Below are 26310 nucleotides of genomic sequence, written 5' to 3' on the forward strand. Positions count from 1 at the left end.
GGTGGAAAGAAGAGAAAAAAGGAAGTTGGAGGTCTCATACCACCTCCAGGTTTTAAAACTTACAAAGCTATAAAAATAGTGTGGTACTGGCATAAAGAAAGACATATAGACCATTAAAATTGAATGCACCTTCACATATACTGTCAATTATTTTTGACAGGATGCCAAGACCATTCAATGTGAAAAGGACAATCTTTAACAAAATGGAACTGAGAAAACTAGATATCCACATGCATTAAGAATGAAGGTGGAGAGGGGTGGGATGGGGTGAGATGGGTCACTGGGGAGAAAAAGGGACATCTGTAATATTTTGAACAACAACAACAAAAAGAATGAAGGTGAATCTTTACCTTACACCACATACAAAAATTAATTCAAAGTGGATCAAAAACCTAAAACAACAAAATTCTTAGAAGAAAATACAGGGGCAAAGCTTTATGACATTGGATTCGGAATTATTTATTGAATATGACACAGAAAACATGCAACAAAAGAAAAAACAGATACACTGAATTATGTCAAAACTAAAAACTTTTGTGCATCAAAGAACACAGTCAACAGAGTGAAAAGATAACCCATATAATGGGAGAAAATATTCGTAAGCCATATATTTGATAAGAGACTAATATCAAGAATAGTGAGGGAACACCTAAAACTCAGTAACGAAAAAGCAAACAACTCGATTCAAAAATGGGTAAAGGATTTGAAGACATTTCTCCAAAGAAGATACACAAATGGCCAATAAATGTATGAAAAGGTGCTCCACATCAATTACCATTAGGGAAATACAAACCAAACCCACAATGAAATACCACCATACACACCCATTATGATGGTTACTATAAAAAAAGATGTAAAACGACAAGTGCTGGAGAATTGGAACCCTTATGTACTGTTGGTGGTAATATAAAAGTGCTGCTGCCATGGAAAACAGTGTGGCAGTTGCTCAAAAAATTAAAAACAGAATTACGGTATCATCCAGCAATCTCACTTCTGGGTATCTATCCAAAAGAATTAAAAGCAAGGACTCAAACAAACAGATCCACATTCTTAATATTCACAATAGCCAGAAGAAGTAAACAACTCAACTGCTCACTGACAGATAAATGGATAAACAAAATGTACTCTATACACACAATGGAACACTATTCAGCCTTTTTTGGAAGGAAATTCTGACACATCTATAACATGGATGAACCTTGAAAACATGCTAAGTAAAATGTACCAGTTACAAAAAAACAAACACTGTATGATTCCACTTATACAGTATCTAGAGTAGTCAAATTCATAGAGACAGAAAGTAGAAGGGTGGTGCCAGGGGCTGGGGGAAGCGAAGAATGGAGAATTATTGTAAATGATTTCAGTTTCAGTTTTCCATGAGGATGACAGCAATGACTGCACAAAAATGTGAATATATTTAATAACACTTAGCCGTACACTTATAGTAAATTTTATCACAATTAAAAAATAAACAAATAAGGGGATTTAAATGTTTTTTAAAATTTAGCACTCATTTTTTTCCTAACTAAAAATGAAGATCAATTTTCAGTATATATTTGTTCCCAAATAATACTATAGGGGGAAAAACCTACCGTCTCTGCTCCAAGAGTCTGCAAGCCAGTGTAAGTTCTATCCAGCTATTTAAAAGACAAAAGGAAGAGTTAAGTTTCACTGTGTTTACTTATAAATACAATCTCATCTAAAACCTCTTTCACCAGAAGTCTTCATACTATAGGATCTACTTTTTCATAACTATCAATTCATCACTTCAACAAAAACCCTCTTAATATTCTGGGGGAAAATTGAGTAAAATTAATATAAATAACCTCAGACATATAGGTAGTTATTATACTTTTAATTTAAACTATACACTTCTAACAACCCATTCTAAGGACAATCTAAAAATGGAGGAAGTTTTACACAAAAAGATGTTTACTACAGCATTATCTATGACCACAAATAAGAAAAGCAATATAAACGTCTAGCAATGGAGGGATGCTTAACAAGTAAACCATGGACCAGCAATTTGTGAAATATTATGTAGCCACTTAGATGATGTTTACAAAGACTATGTAAAAATATTTTAGGCTACATCATTTTCATATTCTCCAGTAAATAGAAATAGTAGCCTCTCTGAAACTTGCATTGGCCTATGGTTCATTTTTGGGACCACATTTTAAGGGAGACGTTGGTAAAATAGAACTGTTAACACGTGGCAAGAGGAACTGGAAAGCATAGCATAAAAGAAACGTTACAAGAACAGGTTTTGCCTGGAGAAGAAATGACTCAGGAGAGTTATGAATGCTATCATTAAACATTTTTAGGATTATTTTTTTAAAATATTTATTGATTTGAGAGAGGAGGGAGGGGAGGGAAAGGAGAGGGAGGGAGAGAGAGTGAAAGAGAGAGAGAGAAACATCAGTCCATTATCCCACTCATCTATGCATTCACCTGTTGACTCCTGCATGTGCCCTGACCGGGCATCAGGGCAACTCTCCAACCGAGCCACCCGGTCAGGGCACATTTTTAGGGTTCTTACAAAACAAAACAAAATCCTGTTCTATAGTACTCTAGAAATCAAACTAGGACAAATAAGATCAAGGTTTTTAAAAAGGCAACTTTAGGTAAATTTATGAAAGAATCTTCCAAACATTTATTTACTAAATGAATGAACGTGTTGTTCTGGGAATTACTGTGCTGCATGGTGACTGTTGAGAAGAGGTCAGATAGCAACTACCTGTCAGGGATGCAGAACATGGGAATTTCATACATTCTGGGCACTTTAAATTTTACACAACTGTTAACACTTAGACTATTTAGTATTTAATGTAACTATTACAGTATTAACTATAAATTGTTGTGTACTACAGAATTCTGAATACAGAGAGATCAGTATGGACTTAACTACCCAAGGAAAGTTATTGGAGCTTGAAGAATGGAAAGAATTCAAACAGGCATTCCAGGAGGGGAAGAGCAGGAAAGAAATCACGAGAGAAGGCCCAAGGCATTTCCATTTCCGGATAACAGACTGACCTGGCTGGAGTAGGATGCTCATGCAGAGGATTAATGTGAGATAATTTAGGGGAAGTGTGTTGAGTCAACATGTGAAGAGCCCTGGATAGTAGGCAGGGGAGTATGAACTTAAACAACAGGAATTCAATCAAGGTTTCTCAGAGAAGAATACTGTAAAAGTTCTAGTTTAGGAAGACTCATCTGATGGTGGCGTGCAGAATGAATGGAGGGGAAAGAAGACAGATTAGAATTAAAGAATCTAGTCAGGAGACAGTAAAAGGGTAGAATATAAGAAAGACTATGAAGAATAATGGTCTGCAACGGAATGAATATTCAGAATGAAAGAGGAAGCATCAGAGATGGCTGAGGGTTAACAGAAATAACAGGGAAAGTGATATCCAGTCCAAACAAAAATCACATTGTCACAATATAGGTTAGTTTAAGGTCTTAAGGCCAACTGATACATGATAAACAGTAAAATTAAATTTTCCAAAAACATGACAAGAAATGCTTTCAATACATCATTTTAAAATGCTGTGTCTCAATCCCCCACCAGGAATTCTAAGTGATACAGACAATACAGTATGTGTGAAAACTATGCAAACAACTTCCTTTATTTTAGGAATAAGGCTGGGCCCAGTGCAAGATAGGATGGTAGGTGTGGTGCTTAAAATAAAAGGAATGCAAAACTAATTTAGACCTTCTTCCAAGTAAGCGGGGCCATGTTTTGCCCCTCTGGACAAAGTGGCTATAAGTTATTTGGTTTAAGTCTTCTCTGAGGTCATAAAGTAATCTAGTCTCACAGTAACCTCTAGAAAATAATTTGTTGGGGTTTTTTTTGTTTCTTAAAAAATATATATTTATTGATTTCAGAGAGAGGAAAAGAGAGGGAGAGAGAGATAGAAACATCAATGATGAGAGAATCATTGATCCGCTGCCTCCTGCACACCCCCGACTGGGGATGGAGCCCGCAACCCGGGCATGTGCCCTGACCGGGAATCGAACCCTGATCGCCTGGATCCTAGGTCTACACTCAACTGCTGAGCCACACCCGGCAGGGCTAGAAAATAATTTGTACATGAAGTTAAGCAGTGCTGTCTCACAATGGGTGCGTAACAAGCAATGAAGGGCAAATTTCAGCATGCCTAGAGGCTGAAAGGTGTATTTGTAGAACAAAGGGAACAGAAACAGAATTCTGCAGATGTACTCAGATTCATTTAGTTCAATTCTGGGAATCACTGATGGAAACAATGTGGTAAGCCACAAGTAAGGGTGTTTTGGGAGAAGTTCAACATTAGGAAATGTATATAAAACTACTATAGAGAGGGCCTAGAGGAACGTTTAAAAAATGGTCTGTCTTCCAACTATAAAAGGTAATTGGGTATATATATATATATATATATATATTTTTTTTTTTTAAATATATCTTTGTTGATTTTAGAGAGGGGAAGGGAGAGGGAGAGAGAGAGAAAGAAACATCAATAATGAGAGAGTCATTGATTGGCTGCCTCCTGCACGCCCCCTGCTGGAGATCAAGCCCACAACCCAGGCATGTGCGCTGACTGGGAATCGAACCCCAATCGCCTGGATCCTAGGTTGACGCTCAACCGCTGAGCCATGCCCGGAAAGGCTGGAAAAATACTTTAAAAAAAAAACACACAGAAAAAAGGGTAGGGGAAATAGCCTACAACATCTTACTTCAATTATGTACTCCAACATTTTGGTATATTTCTTTTGTTTTATTTAAACTGTGGTTGACCTCATACTGTGCATATACTTTTATACCCTGTACTTTTTGCTTACTATATAATGGTAATTTTTCCTCAGGCACAGAAAACACTTTGTGAAATATAATTTATAACAGCTGCATAATGAACCATGTGGATATATCAGAGAAGGATTTTTGACAATACAAATCAAAGTATTACAACTGAGCAGGTGGCTCAGTTGGAGCATCATCCCGTACACAAAAATTGAGGGTTTGATTCCCAGACAGGGCACACATCTAGTTTGTGGGTTCAATGGGGCACATTTGGGAGGCAACCAATCAATGTCTCTCTCTCACATTGATGTTTTTCTCTCTCTCTCTCCCCCCCTCTCTAAAATCAATAAACATATCCTCAAATGAGGGTAAAAAATAATAATAAATAAAGTATTACAATCTTCTATAGGACTTTACATTTTCTAAAACCTGTTCACTTCAATCGTTACCCTTAGGAAAGGAACATATTCTCTTTCCTTATGAGATAAACAGATAAGGCTTATTACAGTAACTCCTCAAAGTCGTTGATAGTTTCTACGACTTTTTAAGGAAACACAGTATAAGGAAACCAAATGATACAAACAAGAGTGAAGTTCTTATGACATCTCATCATTATAATGACATTGAACAAAATGTTATTTGAGGACTTTCTGTATTTGCCTCATTTTATAGAAAAGTACAATTTTTAGAAACAGATCAGTCCTAGGTAACACAGTAACAGTGTGTTCTGGTCAGAAATTCAAGTGTTCTGATTATCTGATTTAAAGAACACACATTCAACTGTAAAGCAGCCCCTTTCCCAACCTTCAGAGGACAAAGGAGTATTGTAGTAGTAAGGACAACACACTCAAAAAATTGTATCCTGCTTCCACTATCATTTGCCTGGCCACTTCTCTCGGAAGGCCTAATCTACTATTCTTTGTAACAGGTAAAAGAGATATTTCATTTCCGAGGAGCAATGTTTTGTTATAATACCTTCAGATTATGTATGATATCTATCCGCTTGTTCTGGCTGTCCTTAAAGTGAACTTGAACTCTGACAGGAAACTCACCCCAGCCCCTTCTGGTCAGGTGAAAAGGAGGCTCTCTATGGAAAAGCAGACATTAACACATTAATTCATGTGTACTCATTCCAGAGGAAAAGTTTTCTCATAATGGATGTTAGAAATTCATATCCTTCTGGTAGTCATTTACATTTCCTCATTTGAAGCTAAATCAGTCTGCTACATTATGCTAAATTATGAAAAAAAAATTTAACTCAAATCTATATTAAATTTTCAATTACTGGATACTTAGAGGTAAGACACTTATACCACATAATCCAATGTCATTATTTTCACAAAGATCTAAAGTGAGGTGATGGATGTCACCATATGAATCAGAATCTTGATTGCTACTTGACAGACATACGGTGAAGTATATATTCCTCACCCCAGACGCTCATAGTTATTCCTCCACTCTGGCAAAAACAAAATAAATCATGAATACTCTATTTGAAAGTGGCAATTTATTTGAAGGTACCTGGTAAGAGGACTTAAAAGATCATATGTTCACAACATGATCTTCCCCAAATAGTTCCTATGATTTAAGAGGATAGAGAGGAACTTGTGTGAATGCTAATTGGACTGAAGAATTTTCAGTCAAAACCTAATTTGTAAAGGCAAGAAAAGGGAAAATTGATGGAAGAAAAAAAAAAGACTGGCAAACTGTTAATAATTGGTGTTGGGTACATGAGGGTTCAATATACTCTGTTAGCTTAAAAAAACAAAAAGGAAAGAAATTCAAGGGAGTGTTTTCAAGTTAAATCACTTTTCTTCCACGTCAATAAATCTGCACTTCTTAGGTTAAATAACTCACACTCAAGTATGCTCACCTAACTTCTACAAGGTCATTTGGTTTATAGCTGGGATGAAGGAAGAACCAAACTTTCTTGACAAAGTGATTAATGCTGGGTTCTCTACGAGACCCTCGGACATACACCATCCACTTGTGGGTTGATTGGTCATTTTCTTCTCTCTTATCAGGAGGTATATACCTAGAGGAGAAGAAAAAGAAACTGAATTATTTTTTTCCTTTCAAAGTCTAACAAAACAATTAACACCTACTTAAAACAAGATTAAAAATAAATTACAAAAAGAAAACTGGAAAATTCATAAGTATGTGGAGATTAAACAATATGCTACTGAACCACCACTGGGACAAAGAGGAAATCTAAAGAGAAATAAAAATATCTTGAGACACCTGAAAATGGAAATACAACACACCAAAACTTAAGGGATGCAGCAAAAGCAGTTCTAAGAAGGAAGTTTATACTGATAAAAGCCTACATTAAGAAAAACGAAAGATCTCAAACAACCTAACTTTACACCCTAAGGAGCTAGAAAAAGTAAAACAAACTAAGCCCAAAGTTAGTAAAAGGAAGGAAATAACAAAGATCAGAGGAGACAAAAATGACAATAAAAAAAGAATGAAAAAATGCTCAGCATCACTGGAGAGATGCAAATTAAAACCACAATGAGATATCACCTCACACTTGTAAGAATGGCTACCATCAACGAATCAACAAACAAGTACTGGCGAGGGTGTGGAGAAAAGAGAACTGTTAGTGCACTGTTAGTGGGAATGCAGACTGGTTCAGCCACTATGAAAAACAGTATGAAGTTTCCTCAAAAAATTGAAAATGAAACTGCCTTTTGACCCAGTGATCCCATTCCTGGGAATATATCCCAAGAGCCCTGAAACACTAATTTGAAAGAATATATGTATGCCTATGTTCATAGCAGCGTTATTAACAACAGCCAAGATCTTGAAACAGCTCAAGTGCGCATCAGTAAATGGGTAGATAAAAAAGCTGTGATACATGTACACAATGAAATACTATGCAGCCATAAAAAAGGAAATCTTACCTTTTGTGACAGCATGGATGGACCTGGGAATTACGCTAAGAAAATAAGCCAGTCAGAGAAAGACAAATACCACATGATCTCACTTACATGTGGAATCTAATGAACAAAATAAACTGACGAACAAAATAGAAGTAGAGGCATAGATACATGGAACAGACTGACAGCTGTCAGAAGGGAGGGGGAAGGGGAACACTGGATGAAAGAAGGTGAAGGGATTAGCCAAAGAACATATATGCATAAGTCATAGACACAGACAACAGTGTGGTGATGGCCAGAGGGAAGGAGGGGGGCTAGGTGGAAGTGGGCAAAGGGGCGGGGGAGGGGAAGATGAGGACTTTTATAATGTCAACGATAAAAATAAAGTAAAAAAGAAAGAAAAAATTAGGAGCTGTTTTTTGGAAAAGATAAACAAAATAGAAAAACCTTTAGCTACACTTACCAAGAAAAAAAGAGGACTCAAATAAATAAAATTACAAGTGAAACAGGAGATGTTGCAACTGATACCACATGAACGCAACGAATCATAAAAGATTATGAACAATTATATGCCAAAAAATTGGACAACCTAGAAGAAATGGATAAATTCCTAGAAACATACATCCTAGCAAGACTGAATCATGAAGAAATAGAAAATCGAAACAGAACAATTACTAACTAGTAAGGAGAATAAATCAGTAATCAAAAACGTCCCAACAAAGAAAATTCTAGGACCAGATGACTTAAAGGGGAAATTCTACCAAACACTTAAGGAAGAATTGATGCCAATACTTCTCAAACTCCTCCAAAAAACAGATTAGGAGAGAACGCTTAGGAACTCATTTTACAAAGCAACCAAAGCAAAACAAGCAAACTACAAGAAAAGAAAATTATAGGCCAATATCCCTAACAAACATAGATCCAAAAATCCTCAACAAAATATTAGCAAACAAGATGCAACAGTACATTAAGAGGATCATACACTATGATCAAATGGGATTTACTCCAGGCGTGCAAGGAAGGTTGACAGCCGTGGATCAATCGATGTGACACACCACACTCCTGAGATGAAGGATAAATCCCACGGTCATCTTAATAGGTGCCAAAAAGGCACATGATAAAACTCAACATCTATTCATGATAAAAACTCTCAGTGAACTGGCTGTAGAGAGAGCATCCCTCAATATAATGAAGGCCATATACAACAAGTCCACAGCTAATATATTCAATAGTGAAAACTAAAAGCTTTTCTCTAACATGAAGAACATGATACGGATGCCCACTTTCACCACTTTATTCAACATAGTACTGGAAGTCCTAGGAGAGCAATTAGGCAAGGAAAAGAAATAAAGGCAGATGAGAAAGGAAGAAGTAAAACTGTCTCCATTTGCATAAAACATGGTATTACATATAGAAAACCCTAAAGGCTCCCCCTCAAACTGTTAGAATTCATAAACAAATTCAGTAAAGTTACAGCACATAAAATCAACATAAAAAAATCAATTGTTTCTATACACTAACAATAATCTGTCAGAATGAGAAACTGAGATAATTATATTCACAATAGCATCAAAAACAAAATACTTAGCAATAAATTTTAACCAAGGAGGTGAAAGACCTGTACACTGAAAACTGTAACACTGATGAAAGAAACCAAAGAAGATACAAATAAATGGAAGGATATTCTGTGTTCATGAACTGGAAGAATTAATATTGTTAAAATGTCCATGCTACTTAAAGAGATCTACATATTCAATGCAATCCCTATCAAAATTCCAAGGGTATTTTTCACAGAAATAGAAAAAACAATCCCAAAATCTCTATAGAAAGAAGAACAAAGCTGGAAACATCCCATCAACTGATTTCAAACTATATTACAAAGCTATAGTAATCAAAACAGTATGGTACTGGCATAAAAGACGCATAATCAATGGAACAGAATAGAGCCCAGAAATAAACCCATGCATATATGGTCAATTAATTTATGAAAAAGGAGCTAAGATATATAATGGGGAAAGGATAGTCTCAAAAAATGGTCTTGGAAAACTGGACAGCCATATGCAAAAGAATGAAACCCTATCTACACCATATACAAAAATCAAGTAAAAACAGATTAATGTCTTAAATTTATTACCTAAAACAAAAAACTCCTAAAAGAAAACATAGGGAGGAAGTGCCTTGACATTGGTCAGGGAAATGACTTTTTGGAATTAACACCAAAAGCCAAGGAAATAAAAGCAATAATGATTTTTAATTTGGGGGACTTCATCAAAGTAGGAAGCTTCTGCACAGGAAAGGAAATCAACAAAATACAAAAGCAACTTACAAACTAGGAAAAAATATTTGCAAATCATATATTTAATAAGGGGTAAATATTCAAGATAAGTAAAGGTCTCACAAAATCAGATTTAAACATGGGGGAACTGAATAGACATATTTCCAAAGAATTTACAAATGGTCAACAGGTGGTCAACATGAAAAGGTGGTCAACATCACCAAATGCAAATCGAAACCACAATGTGTTATCACCTCACACCTGTTAGAATGGCTACCATAAAAAAATACAAGAAATCACCTGAAACTAATACAAAATAATATTTAATGTAAACAGTAATTGAAAAATAAAATTTTTAAAAAATACAAGAAATAACAAGTGTTGATGAGAACACAGAGAAAGGGGAACCCTTGTACACTATTGGTGGGAATATAAATTGGTATAGCCATTATGGAAAACAGTATGGAGGTTCCTCAAAAAATTAAAAATAGAGAACTACCCCATTTTTGTGTGTACACACACACACACACACACACACACACACACACACACACAGAGACAATAAAAACAGGATATTGAAGAGATCTCTACAGTCCCATGTTCACTGCAGCATTATTTACAATAGCCAAGACAAGGAAACTTAAGTGTCCATCCACAGACGAATAAATAAAAGATGTATATTATACACACACACACACACACACACACACACACACACACACACACACACACATACAACATATAATGGAATATTACTCAGTCAGGAAAGGAAGTCCTGTGTTTGTGACAACATGGATGGACCTTGAGAGCATTATGCTAAATGAAATAAGCCAGAAAGAGAAAAACAAATAGTGCATGGTATCACTTACACGTGGAATCTAAAAAAGAGTCAAACTCATAGAGTAGAAAAAAGGTTGCCAGGGCTGAGGGTTAGGGGTTGGGGAAAATACAGAAAGGCTGGTAAGAGGGTACTAACTTTCAGTTGTAACATAAGAGCTAATGTATAACATGGTGAACATAGTTGATAACATTGTATTATATAATTGAAATTCGCTAAGAGACAAGAACTCAAATGTTCACACACACACAAAAATGATCGATATGTGAGGTGATGATAGGTGTGTGAATTAACTTGATAAGAGGAACACTTTCAAAATGTATACATATATCAAATGATCACAATGTACACTTTAAATAATACTTCTGTCAATTACATCTTAATAAAGCTGAAAATTTAATTATAAAAATTTAAATTGCAGCAAAATTTAAGAGCTATATCACCTAACCAAAGTCTTTGCAGTTAATCTTTTTCTTTCTTTTTTTTTCTCTAAAATTTGTTTTGCTTTCTGATTATCAGTATGCAATTTTTTAAAAAATCAACCTTGCTTTTCCTACCAAGTGGGTACATGGTGTAGAAGTAAACGGATATGTTTTATTCTTGGGTTAGGGAACCTCTAGATTTTGGGTTGATTTCATACAGGTTTCAGGGTGCTAGAATTTTGACTCTCCTGGTTCTTATTCATTGCCACCAAGAATGTTGCAACTGGTTTGGCCTTTTAAAGCCAAAACAAGCCATTCCCTTAAGCTCTGCCCATGGTAAAACTAGTATCTTTAGCCTTCCATTTTGCAGTTCTATTTTTATTTCATGAGGCCCCTTTATTACATGCTATTGGAAAATATGGTCATGGCCTTCTATACGGTCATCTGTGATACAGTTATCCTTAGTGATGCAGTGGGCCGCGTTGTCTAACCCTGTTCTTCAGGAGTCTTCTTGTCCAGTCTTGACTCTTTGCTCTTCCAAATACAAAAACTAGCCTGTGAATTTCATAAACCCTGTCGGGATTTTAATCAGAATATCTACATATCAATTTGAAGAGAAGTTGTATCTTTATAATATTGAGCCTTCCTATCCATGAACATATTATATTCTAGTTAGTTTTTTCATGTCTTTTAATAAAGTTTTTATAATTCTTCATGAAAGGCCAGCATGTTTTATTTATTGTATTTTTATTACTATAGCAATTATATCTTTTAAAATCATGTTTCTAATTTTGTGGCTGTCATACAGAAGCATTTCACTTCTGTGTTTGATATTATATTCAACAACCTTGCTAAGTTCTCTCATTAACACTAAAACTTTATCAAAAATTGTTTTAGATTTTTCTATATAGACAGCATCATCTGTTAATGACATTTTGTTTCTTATTTTCTAATCCATATACTTTTAATTTTTTAAATCTGACTATATTAGTTAGTATCTTCAAGAGCAATGTTGAATAGGTGTAGTGACACCAGGCATCTCTTGTCTTGTTTGTAATCCCAAAGGGAAGACTTTTAAGTTTACCACTGAGTATAATATATGCTGCAGGTGTTTTTTTTTTAATATACCTTTATTGATTTGAGAAAGGAAAAGAGAGGGAGAGAGAGTTGAAATATCAATGATGAGAGAGTGGTCATTGATCGGCTGCCTCCTACATGCACCCTACTGGGATCGAGCCCACAACTCGGGCATGTGCCCTGACCGGGAATTGAACCGCAATCTCCTGGATCCTAGGTTGATGTTCAACCACTGAGCCACGCTGCCTGGCTCCCCAAAAGATTTTGTATACAACTAGAATTATCTGTTCACTCAACCTGTAAAGCAATCTAAGCCAAATGGTTTGGTTTGGTTTTGTCAGAGGAATGTTTTAAAAATCAATAATTAAATTTACTTAGTAGTTGTAAGACTATTCGAAGTTTTCCTTTATCAAGTCACTTTAAGTTGCATTTTTCTAGGAATTCTCCATTTCATCTAAATTTTCAAATGCACTGGCATAAATATGTACATAATTTCTTATCTCTTTAATAGTGCAGCATCTACGTGTAGTTACATCTTTTTTCATTTCTAATATTTATTTGTGTCTTTTTCCTTACTTAATTTCTCCAGGTTTACGTATGCTGTTTATTTTTCCCCCTAATTTCTTTGTTTCCCCCACTGCATTATTTTGTCTAAGATGCTTAATTCATTAATTTTAAGCTTTTCTTCTACTATAGTCACTGTCTTTAAGACTACAAACTTCCCTTTAACTATCCCTTTAGTGTTATCTCCAACTTTTGATTATTTAGTTCTGATTATTTTAATGTGATTTTTCATTGACTTATGAGTTGTTGGAAGTGTTTTGAATTTCCAGATATATAGAGATTTTCTAGTTATGCTATTGTCGTTGATTTTTTTCTTACTATATCTTTATTGATTTCAGAGAGAAGAAGGGAGAGAGTTGAATCATCAATGATGAGAGAGTTGTCATTGATGGGCTGCCTCCTGCATGCCGACTGGGGAACGAGCCTGGAACCCAGGCATGTGCCCTGACTGAGAATTGAACGGCGATCTCCTGGATCCTAGGTCAACGCTCAACCACTGAGCCATGCCCGGCCAGGCTTGTCATTGATATTTAACTTTACTGCGCTAGTGTCAGAAAAAATATTCTGTATGATACAAGTCCTCTGTTGAAGCTTGCTTTATGGCTTACTACATAGACCATTTTCATAAATGTTCCTTGTAAGCTTAAAAAAAAATTTCTCTTTTCATTGTTTTATGTAATGTTCTATATTTGTATACTTTAGATCAAGCTTTGTTAAGTGATATTCCAATTTTTTATATTCATATAGGTAGTTTGCTTGATCTATCAATTACTGAGTGATGTATATTATGTCTCAGTATGGTAGTGCACTTCACAATTTCTGCTTGTGGTTCTATCAATTTTAAGACTATGTTATCATTTTAAGACTGTTATCAAGTGCATAGAAACTTAGAATTTTTTTATCTTCTTGGTGAACAGAATCTTTTATCATTATATAATAACTGTCTTTACCTCTAGGAATGTTTTTGGTCTTAAAGTCTATTTTGCCTGATATTAATAGCTACACTGGTTTTCTTTTGGTTATTATATGCTGGCTACAACTTGTTTATCTGCTTACTTTCTTTTCTTCTTTTTGTTTTTTCAGACTTTTTATAAGAGTCTATTTGAGCCCGGCTAGGCATGACTCAGCAGTTGAGCGTCGACCCAGGATCCAGGCGATCGGGGTTCGATTCCTGGTCAGGGCACATGCCCCGGTTGCAGGTTCAATCCCCAGTCGAGGGCGTGCAGGAGGCAGCTGATCAACGACTCTCTCATCATTGATGTTGCTATCTCTCTATCCCTCTCCTTTCCTCTCTCTGAAATCAATAAAGATATATTTTTTTTTAAAAAAAAAGTTTATTTGAGCCAAACGGAAGGCATATGCTGAGAATAAGATCCTATTTCCTTACTCTCAATCTTTCTGCATTTTGATGTTATTGATAAATAACAGAGACCTAAATTTTAAGTTACTTTATAACCTAAAAATATAACAATTACTATATTTAAACTAGTTAAATTCATATGCATTTTTATGACTGTTGATATATTTAGATTTGTTGTTACTAAATTATTTTATACTATTTGTCTTGATTTTTTTCTCTTCTTCATATCCCTCCTCCTGTCCCTGCTTGCCTTTTTCTAGAATCAGGTTTTTTCCTTTTTTTCATTCAATTTCCACCCCTCCCCTTATGACTTTTAAAGTTTAAATCTCTGTATCTATTATTTTAGCTATTATCTTAGATATTCCAGCAAGCACTCTTAACAAAGGCTAAAGTAGATCCTTTACCCGCTTCCAGAACAAAAGATTTACAATTTTTGTGCCAATCATTCCCTTCTACTTAAAATTTATGATTAGCAGTATTTTAGTTCTAGCTTGCCTTTAAAAAACCTCAAAACCTATAAATTAGACATAATTGTTTGAAAATGTCAATGACTATTTCTCCCCAATCTTCTTGTGGCCTGGTGGGTCTATCTAGATTTCTAGTTTGGCGCTTTTCTGGGCTGATCTGCCCTGTACTATAGTTAAGACCCCAACTCTAATGCTTCACATGAACTATTTAGCCTCCTTAGCTGAATACATGCTAACTCTAAAATAATCTATAAAACCCGAAATCTAATTGCCTTAATCATATTTTATGCTTCTATTTAAATACTATTACATAGACCATTAAAAATCTTTGTTTTTAGTATCCTGAGATTTTTTTTTTTTTAATATATCTTTATTGATTTCAGAGAGAAGAAAGGAGAGGGATAGAGAGATAGAAACATCAATGATGAGAGAGTCATTGATCGGCTGCAGCCTGCAACCCGGGCATGTATCCTGACCGGGATTTGAACCCTGATCGCCTGGATACTAGGTCGACGCTCAACCGCTGAGCCACGCCCGGCCAGGCTATCCTGAGATTTTTAATGTATACTTGTTTGTTATTAATGGTCCATTAACTGGGGCTTGGAAGATTTCTGCCCCCAGATAATTTTTATAATTCCAAATCCTTTAATAACTGAACGTAATTACAATTTCCATAAATATATTAATTTATTCATCATGCAAATATTTACTGAATACTGTAAGGTACAAACAAGTAAGACATAGTTCCTATCCAAAAGAGATTCCAGTCTGATTTGGGGAAAATGTACAAAAATAGGAAATGATTACATGAAAAAAAAGACAAGAGAAAAACGAAGAAAATATACTGAATGAGGTTGGAAAAGGGCAAATAAGATTTTGTGAAGAAATAACATTCTTCACTATTTAAAGATTTATGTCTTTATCCATTCCTACATGGCAAAAATGTTAACAATCCTACAATACAGCATGAGGTTATAATGTCAAAGAGACAGCCCTTTAACTTGGAGGAATTCTGTTTTCAAGGCCTGCTTTGCAACCTCCTGCTACAAGTTAAAAACATTTCCATTTGGGAAACCAAAAATAAAGATTTTTAGTAACTACCTAAGGCCCCTAAGATTAAAACTAGGTGAGGCCCGGCCAGCATGGCTCAACTGTTGAGCATTGATCTAGGATCCAGGAGATCGAGGTTCGATTCCCAGTCAGGGCACATGCCCTGGCTGCGGGCTCGATCCCCAGGCAGGGGCTGCAGGAGGCAAGCCGATCAATGACTCTCTCATCATTGATGTTTCTGTCTCTCTCTCTCCCTCTCCTTTCCTCTCTCTGAAATCAATAAAGATATATTTCAAAAAAAACAACACACACAAAAGAACACACAACTAGGTGAGAAGTCAAAAGTTCCTCCAAACTTATCCACACTTCCATGCTTGATAAAATACACCATTTCTGTAAAATCTCACGACTTACGAAATTTTTACCAAGCACAAGTTTACCCTATGTGAAAGATTAGCAGACACACTAAGGCAGTGTCTCAAGTCTCTGGATCTTACTTTACTTTTGAAACAACTAAGAGCTTGGAAAAAAGAATTCCTGAGCCCTCTATCTTCTGTAACACCACAATAAGAGTATGCCAGAGTTCTAGTAACATAAACAGATGACTGAAAATGAGACAATTCAACTGGATACTCACTTGGACACATTGCCCACTACTATTGTTTTCTTTACAAAAAGTCGTGAAGTCTCATCTCCTGTGAGATCAGCATTCCGCTGCTCTGTTTTATGGGAGCCAGTAATACTAGAAGTGTCCTGAAAGAAATTGTAATTTTCATTTTCAATTTGGACAATTTTCAACAGGCAGAAACTGTAAAATCATACAAGGTATGAATGAAATAACTCAAAATTACTTTAATTACAAAGTTCTCTGGCTTTATGGTACCTCAGAGCATTAAAGAACAATTTTACTCTGATTTTTACATTAGTTGAGACAAAGAGTTTGCATACTATAATTCCACATCTGTGTGTTTAATAGGCATACACATTTGCTTTGTATATGCAAACTGGATGTGGAAGGATACATAAGAAACTATTACAATGGTTACCTCTGGAAAATGGGAATGGGGGAAGAGCTCAATGGGATTTACTTTCTTTTCAACCTTCTATATTACCAAAACATTTCAATGAGAAGTAATTTAAACACAATGGTTCAAGTTTGACTATGGAGACAGACTGTCAGGGTTTAAAATCCCGGTTCTTCCATTTAGCAGATGTGTAAGTTTGGGTAATTATTTCACTTCTCTCTCAATTTCCTAACCTATAAAATAAGGATAATAGTTTTTACCTCACATGATTATTTTGTACAGTTCTTAGAAAAGTGCCTGAAACACAGTAAGTACTAAATATTCGTAAGGACGTAAACATGAATACGTATATTACATAAAAGATAATAAATTTCTAAATCCAATTACTAATACAACCTAAATTCTTTTTAATTATAAAAACATATACAGTTATTTTCCCAGAAATAATACTGAAGAAGACAAGTAAATCCAAACATTAAAGATTTCTGATTTTTGAGTGGTGGCATTATGAATGATTTTTCTATTCTTTTTTATTTTTCTGTAATTTAAATTTTTCAGCAACGAACACATGAATTTATAATCAGAACATTTTTTAAATTTCATTTTTATAAAAAATAAATCAAATCCTTGATGTTTCAGTATGTGGAAAGCAACCTTGAAATGTCCTCTATCACAGAACACCTAGCTGGAAAAGCTACTGGTCTCAATTCTTTTTTTTTTTTTTTTAATCCTCACCCGACGATATTTTTTCCATTGCTTTTCAGAGACACTGGAAGGGAAAGGGAGAGAAAGAGAGAGAGAAAGAAACACTGATGTGACAGAGACATACAGATTGGTTGTCTCCCACACGTGCCCTAACCAGGGCTGGGGACAGAGCCTGCAACTGAGGTACATGCCCTTGGCTGGAATTGAACCCAGGACCCTTTAGTCTGAGGGCCAGTGCTCTAACTGAGCCAAACCAGCTAGAGAGATTGGTCTAATTTCTAAAGCCAAATATTGCCCTGGCTGATGTGGCTCAGATGGTTGGGCATAGTATTCTGTGCACCAAAAGGCTGCCAGTTCGATTCCCAGTCGGGGCACATGCCCGGTTTGCAGGCTCGATCCCCAATAGGAGGCGTGCAGGAGGCAGCTGATCAATGTTTCACTGTCACATCAATGTTTTTTCTCTCTCTCTCCCTTCCTCTCTCTTTAAAAAACACAAAAACCAATTATTAAAATAAATAAATAAAGCTAAATATTATACCAAGAAGTTCAGAGCAGCCTGAGATGGCAACTCCACGAACTGGCAGGATCAAAGAGCAATAAATGGTTTTCACTTCTACTTATTATTTGTCAAATTTTCTCATTATCAAAGCATTTAGTTTCAGAGGAAAATGCTTAAGAATCACTGTTCTTGAGAATAAACAAGACATAGTAGAAAGATGTTTGGCAAGAATACAGCTTTGCCAAATTCTCAAGGTTTCTTTCATATGTACGTGAATGGCACTAGGCATTGTGCCATACACAGGAGCACTGAATTTTAAAATCAGAAAGACTTAGGTTTAGCTCTCAGTTCTGATACTTATGGACAAATATAACTTTAATCTCATTGAGACTCAGTTTCCCCATCTCTAAAAGGGATATAATTAACTTATTTCCCCAGGTTCCTATGAAGGTTAAATGAAATAACATGTACATACTTTAATAAATACTAGTTCCCTTCTTTGGCTCCCTCCCAGCCATCCAACTATACCCTTCCAGTATTTCGACTTGGTCTCTGTTCCATGTTGTTTGAGAGTCTTTCCTCTATATCCATATTGCTGTTATTGTCTTTGTCAGATAAGAAGTCATTATGTTGAGATAAAGAATCACTTTCAGAATGATTGGCTGATGGTGTTTCTGATCTCTGATTGGCAGGAGATGATGACCTAGATGGTGATTCCAAAAATTTCTTGATGGCAGGATGATTAAAAACCATAGTATCACATGTCTTTGATCCCTGCAAAATCAAAAGCAATCAAAACAAACTTTAATTAAATTCACCAGAAGTAAGCAAAATTATCTATTTTAAGATCATGCTTAAAATCTTTCAAAATCTCTCCACACCCATAAAATGAAGTCCAAACTCCTTATTAACGTGGTCTGAACCAACAAAACAAGAAAGTGATAACTATGCAACGGTCCTAACACTAATGGCTAAAGATACAAGTCCTCTGAATGTAAATGAAAAATAAAGGTAAATACATAGTAACATATGGAAAACAAAATTTGACTTTAAAAAAATATGTTTCAGCCCTGGCTGGTAGCTCAGTTAGTTAGAGCATTGTCCCAATAAGCCAAGGTTTCCGGCTCAATCCACAGTCAGGACACATACAAGAAGCAACCAATAAAAGCATAAATAAGTGCAATAACAAATTGATGTTTCTCCCTCTCTTTCAAATGAATAAAAAAAAAAGTTTCACATTGCTTTACAAAAACACAACAGCTCTGAATAAAACATTTCTGTAAGAAATGCAAAAATACAAAACATATGCATATGTTAAATGGTTCCCACATAGGAGGAAAATGTAGTATAGAATGCTTTAAAATGATTAATACTGACACAAAGTTTGCCCTCAGTTCAATACTGAAGCCTAGGGTATTTTTCTGTATCTTGTTACTCTCATACAAAACACAGTGTGTTCTGTTATATGTGATACACTGTAGCTACGCTCCTAGGAAGCCCAGTTTATAAAAATTGTGCTATTAAAATATTTGTTTTAGAAAAAGGAGCCAGAGACTATAGTGTTTCAGAGTCAAAGCAACAGAGTTATTAAATTTCAAGAATAAAGGTATCTTTCAGAGCTACGAATGTATTTTGTTACAACAAACTAAAAACAATAGCAGATCATAATAGACAAAAATATACCTAAATATCATTGAATACATCCTAGTCAGAATATATTAAGATTTTTTAAAGCGCATTTCTAGACCACAAAATAGCACAACTGAAAACTGCTAACAGTAAAAGAAAGAAAAGGAACAAAATGTTAAATGAATAACCAGCTCTTCAGAATAGCTACAGTCCTACATCATGCAACCACTAGATCACGATGTCCATCTTGTTGAATCCAATGCAAGCCATATAACAAATGACAGCAGAATCTGCTCTGGGATAAATAGTGTCTCCTGAAAATTCATGTCCACCCTAAACCTGTGAATGTGCCTTGGAAATAGGATCTTTGCAGATACACTCAAGTGAAGATGAAGTCATTTGGATTAGGGTAGGCCCTAATCCAAATGACTAATACTTTTTAAGAGGGAAACTTGAACATAAAGAGAAGATACACAGAAGGAAAATATCCATGTGAATACAGAGGCAGCAATTATAGTGATGCAGCTACAAACCAAGAACACCAAGGATTGCCAGCAACCAGCAGAAACTAGGAGGGGGCTTCGAAGGATTCTTCCCTAGAGCCTTCAGAGACTGTCCCAGCCAACACCTTGATTTTGGACTGCTGGGCTCCAAAATCATGATAATAAATTACTATTGTTTAAAGCCAACAAAGCTTGTGGTAATTTGTTACGGTAGCTGCAGAAAAATAGTTCAGACTCTAATGTTTTATGGAAACTTCTGCAATAGAAGAAACAACTATCTACCATCTAAAATTAAACTCAAACAATACTCCAGATTTCTCTAATACAACATCAGGAGTATCACCAATACCAGGCACCCTAAAGCTCCACAGGATGACATAAATGCCTAAATATAAAAGGTACCTCTTTCCGTAACAACCATATGGAACAATGCAAAGCAGTATTCTATCATACCTCCCCCCATTCTCACAGAGCCAGTACCGTTCAAAAGATTTACCTTTCTAATGGGAAAACTTTAAAAAAAATTTTAAAAAGAAAGAACAACAAAGTACGCCGAAATTATCAAAATGTCGAACAGTCTGTTCTGTTTCTGTTCAATCCTATCCCCATTCTTTCTAACTGGAGCGATCTAGTGGTAACCACAGTAACCAAATGATTACACTACTATCACTAACAGTAGGGCAACCTGATTACTACGTTTCCTGAGGTAAAACAACATGAGGTATATAGCATCACCTATGAAGTATTATTGCCAAAAAGATTTAAGCTTAATCTAATCAAATCTTTAGACTTTTGAGTTTACAGAAAAATAGAGGGAATGAAGGAATAACCCAAGGGAAAAAATAAATTCAAAATGTGGGACATTCTACAAAATAAATGCTCTGTTCTCTTCAAATAAGTCAATATCCTGGGGTAAAAGTAGGTGGGGGAATGGTCTATATAAAATGAAACTAGAGAAACAAAATAGCCAAATATAGCTATGAACCTTGATGGGATCCTTGTTTAAAAAAACAAAACAAAGAAACAAAAAACAAAAAAAAACAAAAACCAGCTTTAAAAGATATTTTGGGGGACAACTGGGAAAATCTGAATAGGGACTGGTTAACAGACATTAGCGAATCATTCTTAGGTACTGTGACTACATAGAAGAATGGCCTTTAGGAAGCATGTAATTAAATATTTAGGGGTGGCCCGGCCAGGCGTGACTCAGCTGTTGAGTGTTGCCCTAAGATCCAGGAGATGGAGGTTCAATTCCCAGTCAGGGCACATGCCTGGGTTTTGGGCTCAATCCCCAGCAGGGGGTGTGCAGGAGGCAGCCGATCAATGACAACTCTCTCATCATTAATGTTTCTATCTCTCTCCCTCTCTCTTTTTGAAGTCAATAAAGATATATTAAAAAAAAAAAAAAATTTAAAAATAAATAAATAAACATTTAGGGGTAAAGCATCACGATGCCTGGAACGTATTTTCAAATGTTTTAGAGAAAAATAAAATAGACAAAGCAAATATGGCAAAATGTTACAATTGTTCATTCTAAGTGATGCATTACCAAGTGATTATTTAACTTTTTCTGCATGTCTGAAAATTTTCATAAAAAGTAAAAGGGAGAAAAATCAGGGCTGCTTGAACAGGGAAAATCTACTGAAACAAAAAAAAATTACCATTCATTAGCAGTAAAAGGTCAAAAGGAAAATGAATCAATCTAAAACTTGCTCCAAAGCCAACCATAATCAAATGAAGAGGAATTAGGCAAGTTATTCTTGTATCTGCAAAGCCTAACAACACTGCTGAATATTAGTGGGAGAGGGCTTAAGGAAAAAGAAACAACGTTACTTAGGATTATCAACAATGTAGAGAGGTATAATTAAAGGATTATGGTTGAACACAATAAGTTTATGTACATTCCCAGGAAAGTAGGCTAGGCTTCTTCAATTCTAAAAGTCAACATAAGAAATGTTGCAAAGGCAGGAATTCCGTATCAACACTAATTTCCCCTTCATACAACACACATGGGTGGCCAGAAATGACTGCATATGAGGAACAGTTACCTCAGAAACTTTTAGAAGTCCTGCAGAAGCATAGTAGTTTGCGACAATGCAGGCACGAAGCTTATCCATCATCCTTCTTGCCTCAATCAGTCGCTAAAAACAAATGTCAACTCATTACTTTAAAAAATGGAAATGACAGGACAGATATACAAATAATTCATAAAATAAGAAATGCAAATGACCAAAAAAGCTCAACCTCTCTAACAATCAAAGACAAATAAAAATGACCATTTTCCACCTATCAGGTTGGCAAAAGATCTAAAAGAATGACAAAACCCAATGTTTTTACAAGAGTACAGACAATTAATATGTGTATTCATGTGTACACATGCACTGTCATTAAAATGTCCACAAAGATTTGAACACAAGAGGGAAGAAGAATTATATTTTGGGAAGAAATTTCAGGTAATTTTTTTCCCTTATCTTTTCCTGTAATTTCATTAAAAAAAGAAAAGAAAAACAACATGTCCTTTTTCCAAAAATGAGAAAGCTCTTTAAAAAAAAACAAAAACAGCAAAGGGGAAAAACAAACCACAATTCTGTCTCAATAGATTTTTTTCCAAGTCATGATGTATACATTTTTTTCCAATAGCTTTGGTGTGTGTGTGTCTCCCAGGCATCTTTATTTAAGATCAAAGTGATAGGTGATGTGGGGATGAAAATCAAAAGCATCACTGAACTTCACCTTCCCTCCAACCAGTTCCCCAAGCTCCTACCCCCACCCCGTTTGTGCTCTCAATTCTGTAGTGAAGGAAGAACTTAATCCCAAAGCCCTAGAACAAAAAAACTTTGTTTTTTTAAAATTTATCATCATTATACCTGGTCAATGACTTCAATTTCATGTTCCTTATTCTTCATTTCAAGTGCAAATTGCTCCTTGATAATAGTTTCAATCTTCTGCACAGCAGCATCTCGAGCTACACAAAGAACATAAAATAACCCATGGTCTGCTTAATTGGTGGTTGTCTTGACTTAAGTAAGCAAGCAAAATAGAAACCCAGGAAACAGTAACTCAGAAGTGGAGAAACCTAGTAGCCATCACCTTAACCAATAATGAAATTTAACATCGCTAATACTGGGGCAAACTGACCTCGCATGTTTTCTGGTATGATGTACTGAGAAGACTACATCACTCTGGTATTCCTGCCAAAGAAGCTGGATCTAATCACAGAGACATCAGACAAACCTAAACTGAAGGACTTTCTACAAAATAACTGGCCTATATAATTCAAACATTACTATGCAAATATTAAAATCAAAGAAAGTTGAGGAGATTAAAAGAGACTGAAGAGATATGACAACTAAATGCATTGTGTGATCCCGGACTGGATCCTGGAGACAGAGAGATAGTTATAAATGCAATACTGGGATAACTTGTAAAACTTGAAATATGGACCACAGATTAGATAATGTGATAAAGGTTTAAATTTCCTGCTTTTGATAATTGTACTGTGGTTACATAAGAAAATGTCCTTTTTTTCTATACCTTTATTGATTTCAGAGAGAGGAATGGAGAGAGAGAGGGAAACATCAATGATGAGAGAGTCGTTGACCAGCTGCCTCCTGCACACCCCTCACTGGGGATCGAGCCCACAACCCAGGCATGTGCCCTGACTGGGGATCAAACCGCTATCTCCTGGATCCTAGGTCGACACTCAAGTGCTGAGCCATGCCAGGCCGGGCGAGAATGTCCTTAGAAAATACACAGAAGTGTTTACATGTGTCCAATTTATTTCCCAATGATTTAGAAAGGATGATGTCCATGTCCATCTGTGCTCCTGTGTATGCAAGCACTTGCACTTGGAGGTGAGGGAGAGTGATAAACCAAAGGAGGCAAAATGGAAACAGCTAATCAATCTTGACAAAAAACATATGGGTACTTCTTGAAATTTTCCTGTTGATATTACATCAAAATAGAATTAGCAAAAAAACTAAAAGAAACCCATGAAGAGTCTGAGAGAAATATTTGATGACTTAGGAGAAAGGAAGTAAAGAATTAGCCCGGCCAGGTGTGGCTCAGTGGTTGAGCATCAACCTAGGATCCAGGAGATTGCGGTTCGATTACCAGTCAGGGCACATGCTCAGACTGTGGGCTCAATACCCAGTAGGGGACGTGCAGGAGGCAGCCGATCAATGACTATCATTGATGTTTCTATCTCTTTCTCTCCCTCTTCCTTCCTCTCTGAAATCAATAAAGATCTATTTTTTTAAAAAAAGAAAGTAAAGAATTATCTAGAGCAATAACATGAGAGCTGTTTAAAAGAACACAGGAAATTTCTTTCTGTAGAGAAGGATCTAGCAAGTAATTCAGCAGTTTCTGATCACAACTACCCAAAGGAATGAGTAAAGAAAGAATTCAAAAGGAAAGAAAATGCCTCTGAAGGTGACAGGATTTAGAGGATGACTACTCGAAGTAATATGCAACTCAGCGTTAAAAATATCGGAATATAAAATGTAGCTTAATACAAGAGAATTTGAAAAAAAGAAGAGCCAAATTACTACTTGAACAACCTGAGATTTTTGCAAAATAATCTGTATGTGTAAGATGGAGGAAAAAAATCAACACCCATGCTCTGGAGTATATGAAAAACTGCAGAGAAAATGTGGACCCTTTGATCACCCAGGTCACTTTTTCCCTATAAAATATGCCATTAGATTAGCAATTTAAAACTAGTAATGGTATAAACACTCTTGTATATATGTCTACATATCTACAGAGGCAAATGACTGATTTTTCTCATAGTTGAGGTAAAGAATATTTTCTAGTATTACTGTATATAACCTTCTTTATACAAACCTTATATACAGAAATCAACAGATACACTTATGAGACAATGATCACTGAAGGTCATTTTATCATAAGCTTCTCAAAAAGAAACTACTCTAAATTGTCTCTTTCATGGAATAAGTAAAAACCAAAACAAACAACACAAAACAATACAGGCAAAGGAAGCATCCTACCAAATGTACTTCGAGAAAAAATTCTGAAAAATAAAAATATGATTGGGAATTAGGCAGGAGTTGGATACCAAGAGGAAGAATAGCAAATCTTACTCAATAACAAAAATTGTCCCTGCTTAGGATGTTTGGGAACTTAAGTTAGATTTAAACTGGCTTACGATATTTACCAAAACATTCAGTTTTCCCTATTCTTGTTTTTATTTTATTTTTTTATACCTTTATTGATTTCAGAGAGAGGAAGGGAGGGGGAGAGAGAGAGTTGAAACATCAATGATGACAGAGTCATCATTGATCAGCTGCCTCCTGCACACCCGATTGTGGATTGAGCCCGCAACCCGGGCATCTGCCCTGACGGGGAAGCCAACCGCGATCTCCTGGATCCTAGGTCGATGTTCAACCGCTGAGCCATGCCCAGCCAGGCTCTTGTTTTTATTTTAAAGAAGTTATGCCACCCGGCCGGACTGGCTCAGTTGGCTGAGTGCTATCCCATGAACCGAAAGGTCACTGGTTTGATTCCTGGTCAGGGCACATGACTGGGTTGTGGGCTCAGTCCCCAGTAGGGGGCATGCAGGAGGCAGCCGATAATTGTTTCTCTCACATTGATATTTCTCTCCCTCCCTCTTCCACTCTCTCTAAAATCAATAAAAACATATATTTTTTAAAGAGTTATGCCATGTGATACATTTGAGTTTCATGATACTTTCACATTTGGCTCTTTTCTGAAAGGAAACATTTCCTTATAAATAAAATTGCAACTGAATGGGGGGGTGATTTTTAGTGAAATCTTTTCATTATTTGAAATTAGATTTGATAATTTTCAGTCCACAAAGATTTCGGGGGGGCGAGGGGGGGGCGGGTACAGTATGACTTCATTGCACTTACAGAGACAGGAATTTTCCTTACTACTTAAAGTCTAGGGGTCCTCATCTTTGTGGAGCAGCAACACCTTTTCTATGACTTTGATGCCTTCATAACTAAGTTATAAGCATTAACTTATATAGATTTAAATGAATAAATTTCAGTAATTTGTTTTAAAAACTCAAATTTAGCTCCTTTTTTTGAAATAGCTTAAAACATCAATTAAGACACTTAATTGATGATCTGCTCTTCAACCAATTACATGATTTTAAGCAAGCAATTTAACGCTCTTGAGCCTTAACTACTAGCCCCTATGTGCAGCAGTAAACTAGATCAATATCTCCCAAATTTCCACCATTCATATACCACCTTC

The 26310-nt window shown here is 35.7% G+C and overlaps 1 protein-coding gene across 6 annotated transcripts in view; it reads right to left on the reverse strand.

Moving 5' to 3' along the window:
• The window catches only part of YEATS2 (YEATS domain containing 2), an 83392-nt gene that overhangs the window by 41824 nt on the left and 15258 nt on the right, over positions 1 to 26310 (reverse strand). For all 6 annotated transcript variants that reach the window (XM_087818281.1, XM_087818280.1, XM_087818279.1 and 3 more), the window contains 7 exons: positions 22938 to 23035; positions 22119 to 22211; positions 18467 to 18712; positions 16347 to 16462; positions 6648 to 6809; positions 5750 to 5861; positions 1589 to 1637 (listed from right to left, as the gene is read on the reverse strand). In XM_087818281.1, the coding sequence (XP_087674407.1) occupies positions 1589 to 1637; positions 5750 to 5861; positions 6648 to 6809; positions 16347 to 16462; positions 18467 to 18712; positions 22119 to 22211; positions 22938 to 23035 (876 nt within the window). The remainder of the gene's footprint in view (positions 1 to 1588; positions 1638 to 5749; positions 5862 to 6647; positions 6810 to 16346; positions 16463 to 18466; positions 18713 to 22118; positions 22212 to 22937; positions 23036 to 26310) is intronic.

The sequence above is a fragment of the Miniopterus natalensis genome, chromosome 6 (assembly GCF_054644295.1).
Source record: "Miniopterus natalensis isolate mMinNat1 chromosome 6, mMinNat1.hap1, whole genome shotgun sequence".
Lineage (NCBI taxonomy): Eukaryota > Metazoa > Chordata > Mammalia > Chiroptera > Miniopteridae > Miniopterus > Miniopterus natalensis.